Below are 15031 nucleotides of genomic sequence, written 5' to 3'. Positions count from 1 at the left end.
CTGATGTAACATATTCTTTATTGAAAACAAAGGGAGATCAAAGCAGGATGAGATTACAGCAGTGTGATTTGTGTTTCAGTTCCATGAATATATTTGTGTGTATGTATATTTGCTTCTGTGCGTCCATAGTAACCACAGCCATAACCCAAGAGTGTATGGTGTGGGGAGCTTTGCTCTGAAAATCAAGTAGCCCATTAGGAGGCATAAATATTAATAGAGCTGTCTAATCCTACACTCTCAAATGAGGTAGTTCAGATCATGAGTCTTCGCATTTAAAATTTATTCACTGCCCTGACTGGAATAAGAAACAGAATCCACATGTGGGGAAGTCACTGATATCGGGCAGTCTCTGAGCCACCGATAATTCCTCAACATAGAAGTAAGGATCAAGTGATTTCTTTCCTTATTCTACACCTAAATCTCCTACAAATACTAATTTATCCAAAACTGCACATGCCTGGCTCCATGACACTGAGGATATACCACCTACACCTCCACATTTTCCCATTTGAGGCACCTTCAGGCAATATGAAGGCTTTAGTACAGGTTCCTAAGAAAGAGCATACTGTCATCCCAAGCGCAGAGCACACAACACCTGGGGGTTCTTTTAGTGGTCATATTAGTGATCCTTTCCAAATTTTCTTTAAGTAGTTGTCATTAAATTAGGAAATTCCTAGTGCAAACCATTGCAATACAAAGAAATTAATATAGAGTATTAAAACACCACAGGTATGCAGCTAAAGCAGGATGCACTTGCCCTCCTAAGAGATAAGGAGTTAGCCTGTCATTCTGGACCACAAGTGAAATATTTGTGTTTTGACTACAAGGTAAATTTGGGATCTGAAATGCCAAGCCGTAGAAAACTATTCAGGTAATCCCTGGAAATCATGCAAAAGTTTGTCAGGAAATTCAGGAAATACCACAAGATCAACAATATAATTAGTATCAAACAGTAAAATGGTATTACCTACACTATAATCCAGGGCCTATTAAAATTTCGAGTTACAAAAACTATACTCAAAAATGTAACACAAAATTAATCAGATGCCTTTGCACTGATTTTCCAAAATGAGTCCTTGCAAACACGGGTTTGTGCATATCCAAAACAGAATTGGCAGCCTCTGACCTTCATGTACCTGAAGGAAAAGACACAAAACCAGATACTCTTTCTTTACTTTTGAATCAGTAAATTGAAGGTCAAGTAACTGAAATACAGGCCTCCACATTTAGCAAAAAAACATGCTGAATTGTCTCATTTCTTTTCACCCAGCTTCAGCCTATCATTCTCTAGTCTCTGCTGTGGGCACATCCAAATCCCAGCAGAAGTCATGGATATAATGCCCATTACCATCTCTAGCACGACTCATGGATAGAACTCCTTTCCTTACATCTATCTTAATCAGATTGCTCCCTGTTCTTCAAAACTTTGAATTTTCCCATGTCTCTCAGCTGACAATTAAGTATAAATACCAATTTATTTATCTAGTTCAATCTATTTTATGAAGTAAGAATCAAACCATACGTAATGATAGCATATGGGTGCTGGTTCAGTCACTTTGATCTTACATGTTCTTTATGAATTAAAAGACGGTGTAAAAGTCTACCTCTGATTTCCAGATTTTCTCTTTCCAATAATTTTCATCACTAACTCGGATGCAATAACTGCAACCTAAAAATCCAGCAAAAGAGAAAATGCTGGGCCTTTCTTCTTTTTGATACAAAACTGATGCCATTTCTAAGCTGTGGCTGCTGCTCACCTGCTGTGACTCCACTGCAACTTTGTCCTGCAACACAACTCCTTTTGCCACTTGCTGTGGGGGCAATCCCAGCCTAGGATAAATCCCAGGTTATGCATGGGTGAGTTGAGTGCAAGTTACTCAGAAAGCAGAGATACTACAGATATCTCAGCTGCCCAGCGGAAGGTATTCAGGAGTTCTCTGCACTTGTCAACAGCAAAAGGTAGGCTTTTTATTGTGCTGTGTGTGCAATGAATCTAAGTGGAAAGGTACCTACTGAATTTCAAATAACTCTTTTTATTCTCCTTCAGGCCCACAGGACAATAAGCATGACTTTCACAACTACTGGGTTCTCCTTCCCTTTACTTTTGCTACTTTTCTGATTTTTTTTTTTTTTAATACTCTCTCATATGAAAGATGCTCTCTGAGAACAATGATGGGGATCTGCATCTTTATTTATGACTTTGTGAATCAGCGTCTGGGTGATAGGAAGTGAAAGTTGCTCAGCTAATTACACACGCTTGATGAACTGCGTAATAACTGCTGCAGCACTGCACATTAATTGAATGCATATAAATGACAGCAGTTATTCTAATTTGAATGATGTGTGAAGAAGTGACGTGTACCCTGATTATCTTCATTTCCAGCTTTGGGAATCCAGCTTAAACAATTGTACTTTTACAGCACCTAGCAAAAATTCCCTAACAGAAAACAGAAGATGCCTCAAAGCCTGACAATTTAAACACACATTGCTTAAAGTCACTGAAAGTGGATTTAGAAATCTAAAAAAGCATACATCGAGCAACTACAATTAACAATTAATAATTAACAACTAGCTGCAATCAGCGGTTAGCTGTAAGAGCTAAAGCCTTAGAAACAAGACCACCTTCATTTAGAGCCTAGATACTGCCTTAAAAACCTAATACAGTGTTTATAGAGATGAATTTTGCCTAGCTCTAAACATTTATGCTATACACTTTCCTAAAATGTATTTGTTCTGAAATAACTGGATTAAAAAAATATGGATTACAGCTAATAGGGAACTGTGCATGTCCACAGTACTCTTTGTTTACCCCAAAAAGCATTCTAATTCATGTGTAGTCCAGCTCTAAGGTAACACATTCTTTTAAACAAAACAATAAAGAAAAGTGATTTGATGCAAAACAAACATGTAAAGTAATATAAAATTAGTACTTCAAAACTAGCATCAAATGCCTCCTTTAAATCAGTACCAAAATAGACCTTCTCTATTGCATGTCAACTACTTCAGGAATTTGCAAATATTCACAAAGAAATCTGCAAAGTCTTCCATACTATTTAACACAGAAAGGGGAGAAGCCAAGTTTCCAAAGCTTCCAAAAGCAGCCTAGTTCCCAACGTACCATGTCACAATATTTTAACAGCTCCCTGCAACCCTATTAAGAGTTTTTGGGCTTGACAAAGAGAGCTGTAATCACAGAATAAAGGAAATCAACACTCACTTTTAGAAACGCGGTAAAAAAAAAAAAAAAAAAAAAAACCACGAAAAAAGAGCCAAACGTTTCACATCTACGTTTCAGGGAAGTTAACACTGTTCCAAGAAAACAAGGAGTATCCTGGAGAAAGCCAGTGCAGGGCTCAGCCCTGCATTGCTGTAATACTTCCCAGCCATTATGCCATAGTAGTGGAAAGGAGAGCTGTGGGCTGTGCCAGCCCCTCCAGTGGTAGCAGTGCCTGTCCCCAGGCACAGAGCTCCCTCCTCTGCACCCACACACAACATCCTGTCCCTCGTGCCACTACAGACACTGCCCAGAACCTCGAGGGCAAGAGAGAAGCTGCCAACACCATCACTGGAGAGAGCGCGAGAGAGAGATGATCAGGTGCAACTGAGTCCCGGCTTTACAGCAGTTATCTTCTCATCTGCTGTACGTGGTCCTCTCTTTAAACACCTCTCCACCAGGACAAGACAGCCCCTAATAGTTCACAGCACCAGCAATCAGCCTCTTTCACCTGTATTACTCGTTCTCCTTTTGCAAGGTTTTGATCTCTCCCCCGTATTTTTTTTTTTTTTTTTTTGTCCACTTTATACATACCTCCTTTTCTACAAATTTTCTTGCCGGGTTTTCTGGCACATTCCTTGGATATTCTTTTGACTGAAAAATGAATAGAAGACTAGAAAATAACATGGAGCTCCGTCACAGACAGTAGGAGCATGCAACACCACTATCTAACTTAAATATGACCTGCTTTATTAGGTGCGGAAGACTCTCAACTTGTTGTGCCTGCACATGCAATGGAAAAGATGTTGATGCATCTTCCCAGAAGTCGGTGGGTGGCAATGAGAATTAGGCACCGACTTTGACCTAAAAAATACACGTGCTGTGGGAGAAAAAAAATGAGTGTAGACAGAAAGAAAAGAAATTTAAAAATCAATCAAAAAGCAAGGACAAATGCACACAGAGAAAAGCAGCGTGCACACATGTAATAAGCTGGCATGCAAACAGGGAAAGCCATGCGTGCTACCAGTACACGTGAATTAATATTGTTAGAAAGTAGAACAGGAAAATAAAAAGATCTCCCTGTTTTGCCTGCTATTAACTCACCATCCTCGGTTGGGACATAGATATTTAAATAGAGGCAGTCTTCGTTCTGATCTTGTACATAGGTTGAAACTACATCCAAGTTATTAGTAAACCACACGGGAAGCATGACTTCAGGCAACCTGCCTTCTATAATGTTCTGGGGACACACTGGAGCAAACTGGGTGGTATTTTTGATATCTGCCCAGGGAGATGGAGGCTCAGGAGGTTGAAAGCGGCGCTCCCCTGTTGGAGGGGCAGCGTATGGAACCCCGAGAAACTGAATAACGGGCCCCAAGATTTCATTATTAAGTTCCTTCTTAATCCCTCTTATCTTGCCAAAGTTGGTGGTCACCACTGGATTGGTATCATCCAATTTTTGGGAGGACACAGCTGCAGCGTGAAGCAAAAATCCAAGTATAGAAAAAGCAAAAGTGGCATTCAATCCCATGTGTAGCAGGTGGACCACCGTCGCTCTCCATACACAGTTCAGCCACACAGATCTTGGAAAGGCCATGGTCCCACATTAGTTGTGTAACCACAGTGAAGCAATCTGATTTGTATCCACTGGTGTAAAAACAGGCCGACCGGAGGAAACAGATCAAGTTTCCTAAATAGGTGCCTGTCAGAAAAATCTCAAAAGGCTTTTCATGCCGTAAGTATCTTCCATTGATTTCACACTTATTGAAGCTGCATCTTCACTCAGCACTATTTATCAGACTACATCCTATTGACAATTCTGTTTTCCATAGCAGCAATATGAAGAGAGCAGCCATTTACTGCAGAATCCCCTCTTATAAATCAAATCCAGTTAGCCGCAGGTCTATATCCTGGAGAAAATGAAAATAAATCATTAGTATGAAAGAGCTAATATGAGCAGAGTGATAACTAGGTGTTTAACACATTATTTACATACATTAATATTTGCTAGAGTCATGTACGTTAAACTGCAGTAGTTTATGGGTCCATGAAATGGCAGGTGAAACACTGATTACTGGATTATCTGTAATGTCACCTGTTGAATTTATAGAGACTTCTCAGGAGAAACAGGACTCACAGAAAACACATCTTTAAAATTCGCCTTTTCAAGAATAAGCAATTTGCTGCCAGGCTACACTACATAAGTGTTTATGTTAATATTTTATTTAACTTAATCAACTCATAATCAATTTTCACCTTGTTTGCAGAAGTTGATTTATCAGAATGGAAGTAAATATTTCTTAAAGCAGAAGGTGGGGAAATTAAGATAGACAGGCATACTGAAGACCCAAATGCATTTTATTTCATTAAAAGCAGTTTATAATACATAAAAATATTTTTGTTAATTTTAAAATATAACATGAATTACTGTGCTCATTCACAATAACCTGAATTACCATGTTTTATGTGGTTTTCTGATAGCTGATGAAAAACACAGAGTGAAGCGTTCACATCAATGAAGGACCAAAATCTGCTTCTGCTGAAGTGAATGGCAAACTCTGAATTTGCACAGAAGTACAAGTGGACCTCTGTAGGTTGCTGGGGTTTTTTTCAGAACTGGTTTGGAAGAGGATATGAACAGGCAGCTTAGGGATGGAGCTGTATATCACAATTTTTACATCAGATCAATCTTGCATTCCTTATAAAAGACTGACTTCAGCGAAAAATGAAAACGTGTGTTGAGAGCACTCAATTCTTAGCACCCTTAACTTATAACATAAACAATAAGCATTCCCACAGGACAGTAGAAATCTTATCTTTCATATATCCACATGCTGACTGAACAATATTCTAGAAAAAATAATCAGTTAGGATCAGAGACTGTATAATCTGAAATTCCAGATGCTATTTTCAACTACTTTAGCTCAGAGGTTGTCACACAAGACTGTGTTCCAGCACTTCTGAAAATTGCTCAGTGCATATCATTATATCTTCCACATTCATGTGAAACATATTTCCAACACAACTTACAATATCCTATTATTTAAGATGCAGTGTTATACACAACATAGCAGTGTAATCTTACACTCCCTATTAAGCAGTGTGTAATGCACAAGAAATGTGTTTTGCTTTGTATAGGAAACATTTTAAACCACCTGCTTTTGAAACAGCATTGGCAGCTTTAATGAGAATTGTTTTTTTTATCATGCCTATACACATTGTAGAGAGAATTCAAAAGAACGGCTTGTCTAATAGTCAGACTACCCTGCAGTTTGGGTTATTAAAAAGGAGATTGTAAAAGCTATATAGGACAGCAGGAGATTTGGTTCATGTCTAGTGTTCCTTTAGCTCTGAACAATCTATCTCAGGAGGCAATAAGGAGATAGATGAAGCTTTCCTGCAATTTTCTCTTTCCCTTTCTTTCTCTGCTAATTCTAATACCTTCACTGTGAAACTGCATTAACAAACAGGCTTATATCCTTCATTCTCCAGCTGCATATTCTCAGTATTTGCTGGAAATGCACCAATTTAGCTGCAGAAAATAATTCCCCAAACCTGATGCATGTGTTTACATTTACTTTAATACACTTACATGGAATGGCAGACATTCCCCTCACGGAGGATTGCTGCTTAGTAGCATTTCAGATTTTGGAGGGAGTAGGGTATTACTTGAGAAATAGTAAAGACAAAGTCAGCAGACAGGTTTCTGAGTAATGCACATGGGGAGATGGAAGCCTATTCCTTAGTGGTATTAAAAAACCTCCAAAGATTTAAGCCTTTTCCACTGGGTCTTAAAACCCACAAGGGTTTGTTTTCCTGTCAGGAATGGAAAGATGCACTTTCTCTTTTTTTCAAACTCAAACTTGTAAATAGCAGGAACTTAATCTCAGTAGCCTTCCTGCTAATTCACATAGTCTGGGGAAGGTCTGAGGACAATAAATCCAGCATAGTTGTGCCAAGGATAAAACACCCTTCTTCATTTCAAGGTGCTGGGTTGGTTCAATGCACAAAATTACCAAGATGCTACTAATAATTCCTTTAGCACCTGTTTTCAATTCTAAGACAACTTTTTAATAGACTTTTGAAAACTTAAATGGTAAACTCAATGTAAACTCAAAGCCAGTTCTAGAGCTGGGCTATAGTTTTAAGCTTGTCTATCTGTTGGTTTGTCTTTGCAGCTAAACAGCTCTGCTGTGATCTACAGTTCTGGTTTGCCTCCCATGGATAAGGTTTGACTCTATGGCAAAGACAGGATGGTAAAAAGGTGAGACTGTAACTCAGTTCTGTGTTTGCTATTCCTAATTAATTAATTGTTGGGCAGTAGCCTCAATGAATAGATGGATAGGTTGTACAGGGCAGCAAATTGTTGAGCACTTGCAGAATTTGAATCAACATATTTTCATTTTATTTGTAATTTGAATGTTGGATTTGCTCTTTTCAAGCCTTTCTTTTTAAATGTCTAAGTAACAGTTTATTTTTGAGACTGAGGGGTCAGACATTCAATCCTGTCATTGGCTGCCCTGAAGCTATCACATCAAAACCACAAACTCAATGCAAATAAAAAGACTGATTTATCAAATCTTTTGAGACTTTCATGACAAAATTTCATTGTGAGCACTAGGTGCAAGGGCAAGCAGGGAAGCTGGCCAGGAGCATGCTGAGAGTCAATGCTGGACAAAATTCTCCTCAGTCTTCCTGTAGGTGATCTACATAGGACTTTCCCTTGGGATCTGGACTCAGCTGAAGAGGAATCAGTGGGAAAAAAAGAGAAGGAATAAACTGGAATGATCAGGGAGACAGGCAGGAGAATAAACCAAAGAGTAGCAATGATAAATCTGGGGCAAGATTTAGCATCAAAATTATGTGGATCTGAGGAGGAGGAGGAGAAACATTTTCAGATTTTACTGCTGTCTTGATTTGAGAATCACAATTGCTCCCTGTGGTAACGCAAATGAATTCTACCGTAAAAGGTATTTGATAAAGTCTTTCATGCTCTTTCGAACAGTCTATACTATACAGAGGTTTTTTCTATCATCTATTATTTTATTATCTTCCTTTCTGAATTCAAATCACTTTATAGCTCAGATTCTGAAATACTTTAGAGAGGCATTTAGTATGCTGAGGAGTGAACAATCCGAGAGAGCTTCAGTGCATCTTTGCATTTCCAATGACACAGGGCATCCCACAACAGGTCACATCTCCTGCAAACTGCAGCAGCTAAACTCCTCTGTTACTCATGCCCAGACCTCCAAATCTTAAGGTTTGATCTGTACCACCTGTCAATAGTTTCAAAAGATTAATAAAACCTTTGGTGGTACCCAAAGCTTCTGGCCATATGCCAGCTTTAGTACATGTAAAGGCTATTATTGCTAGGATAAAGAACTCCCAACTGCCCTAAAAAGCCGTTTTCTTTTCAGCTGAAGGTGTATTCTGTGACTTGATATTCATGCTTAAAAATTCCTTTCCACCTCAACTTTGCTAGTAAATCCCAGTTGCACAAACATTCAAAGTGATTGCAGAGTTTGGAACACCACACAACGCCACTTCATTTCAAAACACAAGTGCTATTTTGCAGAACCAGCTACATTTGCATCCATTTTTACCTACAACAGTCTCTCCTTAGACCTGAGAACCCAGAGATGTTTCATGTCTCGAAGAAGAAATCCGTGTTCTAAAACACGCTACGAAGCCAAGCAGGAACACGGCCAGCAGAACAGAAACCATTAGAGGAAAGATAAGGGTGAACACTGGGTTGGTGTGACACACCAATTGTAAACATGATCAGACAAATCCTCAAGAGATGCAGAACAAAATTCCTCATCTCTTCTTTCACGTTTCAAGTTAGAAAGGGAAGCACTATTCCAAATACAGTGTATTTTCTCTCAACTTAGTAGTAAAAAAGGCCAGGTTGATGGGACTTTGAGCAGCCTGGAGGGGAAGGTGTCCCTACCAAAACCTAGATGACCTTTAGAAGTCCCTTCCAACCCAAAACATTCTGTGAAATATTTTAGAACAGACACTGCTCTTGCATACTTCCCTAAATACTTTCCCAAAGGGATGGGATTTGCATGGGTTTGGTTCAAGAAATTAACCATATTTGTTTAAAAAAATCAGGTGTATGAAATGATAATAGAGGAGGCTGAAATCCTGAATACATGATACACATAAGAAAGGTACAGTTCTGGTGGGGTTTGGTCAGATCCCATATGCCAGCACCCCCTCCACCTCAGAGCAGCCACAGGTCTGGTAGCTCCAGAAAGCTGCTACAAATCCAGCCCTATTGAGATGCAGAACCCTTGCCAAGATGGCCAACAAAGGTATAAATAAGACATCATCTTTATGGGCTCGCAGTCCCACCCCACATTAAGATGAGATTACAAACATTCTTACATGAATCTGCAAACAACCCAGTGGAAAAGATTTCCAGATGCTACAAGCTGTGTAAATATATCACTCCCAGATCAGAGAAACTGATACCTAAGTGCCCTTACCTCAATTTGATATGATGTTTTGACCACTAAACCTCGTAACCAGTTAGTGAAAAATACAATATTTAAATATAGTAGTATAAAGTATTCAATGGAGTGCTTCAAAATTAGTGAAAAGTTGAATTAAATTGAGTAGATGTCTTTAAAGACTCTTTTAAACTGTGATGTATTTTTCAACTGCACCAAATTTTTATTCTTTGCCATTAGTGGGAATATTCACTAATGCTTATTAACTAGTATTTTCATGATCAAAAATCCCTTTAAATAATTCCTGCATCTTAGTTTGCCAAAATAGGAAGAATTCTGATCAAAATTTCTATTAAACGGTTTTTGAATTAGACAAATTAAGCCCATGAAAAGAGGGTCAGTTAAGTCTTGTTATCTTCCATTTACTCATATTAATAAATCATTTTCTTAAAATAGTTCTACTTTTTATCTAAAATAATTGTTTATATTACCAGAAGTTGGCTACAATTTTCTAATGTAGACTAGAGCTGTCTGACATTTTGCACAGTAAGTAGGTAACGAAATGGTGATTTTACCCATAACAGAAAGAATGGGTAACTCTGTCACTTATGTGTAAAGTTTTAGACAGCTAAGTAATACAGATTTAAATCAAAAATGACAGATGCACTGGCTTGGAATATAATGGGCACTGAAGTGAACCTTTATTCCTTTTAGCAGCTTATGGTTAACTCTTAAATGGACCACACATTATCCTCACTTTTGAGTACTGTAACTATTCAGCTAAATGATCAAATGGCCATTCTGTTGGTGGCTGCTCTGTGCTCCAGGACACAAAGATTCCCTGACCTACTGTAGAAATTCTACTGAACTCATGTTAATCAGAGGTCATCCTGGAAAAAAACCCCAGATGTTTCTCATTTGAGAACTTCAGTATCAAAATCTGTGCATTGCATATCATTAGGTCAAGTGGGAGTTACTTTGATTCATATTTCATAAAATATACACATGCTTCTCATCTGATCACTGTAGCAGAGTGTCTAGAACCCACACGAAGGCTCCTGAAACTAACTGTCCTTTTGTTGTCTCTTGCAGGTGAAAAATTTAGTTATAGAATTGTTAACAAAGTTTTTCGCCTGCTAAACCCTTGATTTACTGGGGTTAATGATATGAGGAAAATTAATTGAATTTTCTTCACCACCCTTAATACAACTATAATATCAAGCATAATACTACCTTTAATGCTAGTTCATCCCCCAAGGCAAACTTTCATATCAGATTCATAAGAAAGATATCGCTTTTGTATTTTCCTGGTCAGTAGGGTGTTAGGAATTCAAGATAAAAAAAGCTAGAATACAGATAATACCACTTCTTGAGGGAGAACCCTGCAAATAAAGATGCTTGAATGAACTCAGATTTGTCCATGAATTGTTGTTCTATTCGGATAAAATGCAGTAACAGTTCCAAGCATACAAAACCCTTGTTGTAGAGCTAGATCAATAACTAGCTCTTCAACAGGATGATTTTTTTTTTTTTTTAAAGAAAAAGACCAGCAAACTTCCTTGTGGCAGAAAAAAGAACCCATGCTTTCTGTTCTTGATCAGATGGCTGAGATGGTCCCGACTTCATTAGGGTCATTGAGATCAAGTTCCAACTCATCACAAAATTCACAGACGTATAAACATAATTTGTTAATCACAAACCCAACATCTCTAACTCAGCTCTGAAAGTGCTCTTGACTGGTATTACCAGGCTTTCCAGAACTGCAGAGTGCACACTACAACTTGAGTGCAATACTGGCATTAGAGGGATCTATCAAGTTGAAGAGGTTGTTTCCTGTGATCTAGCATTCTGTACATCTGTGACTTTACTTGCATTTGTTCCAAAATGAATTTCATGCTTAACTTGTTTTTCTTAATTAAACTTCCTTTAGCAGTTTCTAATACGTGCATTATTAAAACTCATTAGTCCCATTCATGCCTGCCTGTCATTTTTGGCTTCATATTCATGTACCAAAGAGCTCTGCTGCTTTATATAGGAGGCAAATTAAATAATAAATATGAGAACTTGAACGTTTTATGAGTGTCAGTATGAGAAAGTGGCTGCAAGGCCCATAAGGTTTCACAAAAAAAAAGCATTACAGCTAAAGCTAACATGCTGACACATCTCTGATCTATAAAGTCTGCAGTAATGGTAGCAGTAAAGTGTTGTGCCATAGATGGGGAATTTTTCTCTCACATGAAATAGAAATAGGATATAGCACAGACTATATTTACTGTTGTAAAAAAAATTTCAAATAAAATTTCCCAAAAGCTTAGAATATAACACCATTAAACGTCTACAAAGATTTAGTCTTTCCATCTGACTTCATGTGTAGCTCCTATTATTCAGCTCCTTGTCCTCTTTTCATTTTCTACCCCTGTCTGTGAGAGACTTATTTCAGCTATAGCAACCAGGCTCAGTCCCCCTGTAGTCATGTCCTGGCCACGCTGACCACGACTCCAGTGACCAGAGGGTCTCCTGACCCAGCAGCAACGTCTTGTGGTGACTGTTCCAGGGCCCAGATTCTCCACAGAAATAAACCATCTTTGTGAAACCAGTTGAAGAACAAAAGCCCCATCCCACAATGCCTGTTTTGCGCAGGTTTGAGAATGTCAAAATATTCAGCCTATCTGTAAGGTTTCTCCTGACTAAATTGTCGTTTTCTCCTCATGAATATTTCTAACACTGTGTGCCTACATAACACTTTACTGCTTTCAAGTACTGTTTTGGAAACTGGGGGACGGGGTTGGGAAGGCAAAAGTTAAGGAACAACTTTAAGTTCAGATATTGAACTCGAAAGCTTCAGACAAGATGTAATTAAATAAAAGTATAAAACACAACATAAGTGTATTCCCCTCATTAAATTCCCAGAACCAGTTCAACAAGTGAGCTAATGGATTCTCTAGGCAGGATGTGATTGAGGAGATTTAGAAAACATCTTTTTAAATTGCCATTTAAGTTCTCTGCTTCGTTGAAGGAATATGAGTTACTTGAAATACTATAGTTGTAAAGTGTTCTTGACCACTTTTATGATTTTACAGTCACGTGGTGCTAATTTCCAAGCATTACATTCATGGTGCAAAAGACCTAACCAAGCATCAGCAGAAGGTAAAAAGCTACCCAAAGGCAACACTAAAACTGATTATGCAGAAAATATTATGAGGACAAAACAGAAGAATTCAACAAATGGGGTAAAGAGAACTCAAATTGCCTTTCTTTTAATGGCCTCATGTTTTATTTGACCACAGCAGTGGAAAAACCATGTTACCCTGCTATGCACAGCCCAGATCTTTACGTGGCTTGGTAACCATGAGGATATTTACAGTACAGACTCTGTGCCCCCTGGTTTCACACAGCTGGTGCTCCCTCACACCACCTTTTGTTTTCTAGTGAGAAGTGCCATGGTGGAGTGAGTACACAGTAAAATTTAACAGGGCACTAAGCAGCCAACCAGTCCCTTTTTATCTCTGGAGAATACACAAAACATCATTAATATGCAATTAATAGTTATGGAAACAAAGTCTGTTGGAAAAAACATGGGGTCTTCACAGGCAGGTGGAAACGTGCAGCTGAGTCACCAAGAAGCCAAAATTATTTCCCCCTGTAATCCTGCTAATTCAGTAGTAATCCTGGGGAATGTAATGTCATCATTTGTTATTAAAATTACAGGACATGCTCTCAATATGCAAGACATGATGAAGTTTTGCCATCAGGTTCTTTTGGTTTTGTGGTTTTTTCTCCCTCCCTTCCATACAAACTCTTGTGCAACAACTAGGTATCAGGGCAGGCATCCCCATGTGAGTGCTTATGTTCCCCTCATAATGCAGAGCTCAGAACCAGGGCTACAGTAATGGAAACAAGCCTCTAGAACAGCCTTTATTCATCAGTCAGGACCTATTTTTTATCATTATCTATTATACTTACCATGGAGGGATATCTGGGACTAATCAGAAACTATATCATTTACTGGATCAGACTGATAACTGCCCATCCTTTATTAAAAGAAATCCCCAGAGGTTTCTACTGGATCTCTAGCAAAATGTTATATTTTCATTATTTGCTTTCAAAGAACGTCTGTCTCCTTTTGCCCTTCTTTTTTCACTATTTAATTTTTAAATAGTTCCTTTTTCATGTGATTAAAAAACCATAATAAATATGACATCAAACAAATAATTCAGAGCTAGCCAAGGATGTGTAATACAGCTCTACATCTCTATTAGAAGGGAATATATATTTGCTTTTAATAAAGAAAGGCAAGCCAATCCATTACGAACTGAGACCACATCTAAGTCTCTGCTTTCTTCCCTTTTCCCCAGACTCCATTTGAACAATTAGAGTGGTTTATGCTTGTGTGGATGCCAGTGGATATTAAATATGTAAACTGAAAAAAAATACAACTACCACCATTACCATGTTCAAATTCCTCCATTCACTTGCAAATCAATTTATCTGCCTACAGCTCTGTCCCAGTCCTTAAACAACCCTCCTCAGCAGACTGCTCCACCTCCAGCCAAATAATCCAGAGAAAACCCACTTTGGTAAAGACATTTAAGTATCAACAGCTAGGATATTATCTTCTTACCCTACTCTAGGAGAAGGGGTAAGATAACCAAAGCAGCATCAGGACAGCAGCTCTCCTCCTCGCTCCTACAGTCACTGCCTTAAACAGCCTGAACCACTCTCATGGCTTTCGTTGCTACTTCAGTTAATCACAAAACAGAGGTGTTCAGCCAAACCCTGCTTCCCAGCACACTTAGCATGATTATCCTCAGCCTCATTTTTCTCCCCACAGCCTGCATATGATTCGCATGAAACGTACAGGATAAATGGGATCTCTTCGTAGGTATCTAAGGATCTCTTAATCGTTTGCTGCAAAACTGCTTTTGCAACATCATTGCAATCTGTAGCTACAGTCGAAGAAAAACAGTGTCATTTATCAAAAAGTAACTAAGAAGCAGTCTTCTTTAACCTTGCATCCTGCACCAGTAATAGAGTGGGGGAAGAAAAAAAAGAAAACATAAGTAATCCTTCCCAACCACTATTCCCAAACATGGCTACTTAGCTTTTGGCTCCCAATCTGCAAATCTAATTTCAAAGATGCAGAAGTGGTCTGCGTGTTACAGCTGTTGAGCCCACACAAGTCTCAGTGCAGTCAATGGGAATCAGTATCTTTGAAAATCAGGGCCCTGAAAAATGGGCTCTATTTTTAAATGCTCATTTATACCATGCATGGGTCTTTCTCTTGTAAGGTGCTTGTAATAAAGTACGTGCAATTTCATAAGTATCCTTTGCTTCAACTAAGCCAGCCCAGAAAAAAAGTAGG

At 38.5% G+C, this 15031-nt stretch overlaps 1 protein-coding gene across 10 annotated transcripts in view; it reads right to left on the bottom strand.

Annotated features, from left to right (window-relative positions):
* The window catches only part of NLGN1 (neuroligin 1), a 484704-nt gene that overhangs the window by 294850 nt on the left and 174823 nt on the right, over positions 1-15031 (bottom strand). For 5 of the 10 annotated variants that reach the window (XM_019284715.3, XM_010397366.4, XM_010397365.4 and 2 more), the window contains exons 2-3: positions 4319-5124; positions 3809-3868 (exon numbers count right to left, since the gene is read on the bottom strand). In XM_019284715.3, the coding sequence (XP_019140260.1) occupies positions 3809-3868; positions 4319-4811 (553 nt within the window). In that variant the 5' untranslated portion in view covers positions 4812-5124. Of the gene's footprint in view, positions 1-3808; positions 3869-4318; positions 5125-5670; positions 5693-15031 lie in introns of those variants that run through there. The other 5 variants (XM_039557062.1, XM_039557064.1, XM_039557061.1 and 2 more) reach the window with 2 other exon arrangements.

The sequence above is a fragment of the Corvus cornix genome, chromosome 9 (assembly GCF_000738735.6).
Source record: "Corvus cornix cornix isolate S_Up_H32 chromosome 9, ASM73873v5, whole genome shotgun sequence".
Lineage (NCBI taxonomy): Eukaryota > Metazoa > Chordata > Aves > Passeriformes > Corvidae > Corvus > Corvus cornix.
The sequence above is the reverse complement of the archived record's forward strand: the minus strand, read 5'-3'. Positions and strand labels throughout refer to the sequence as shown.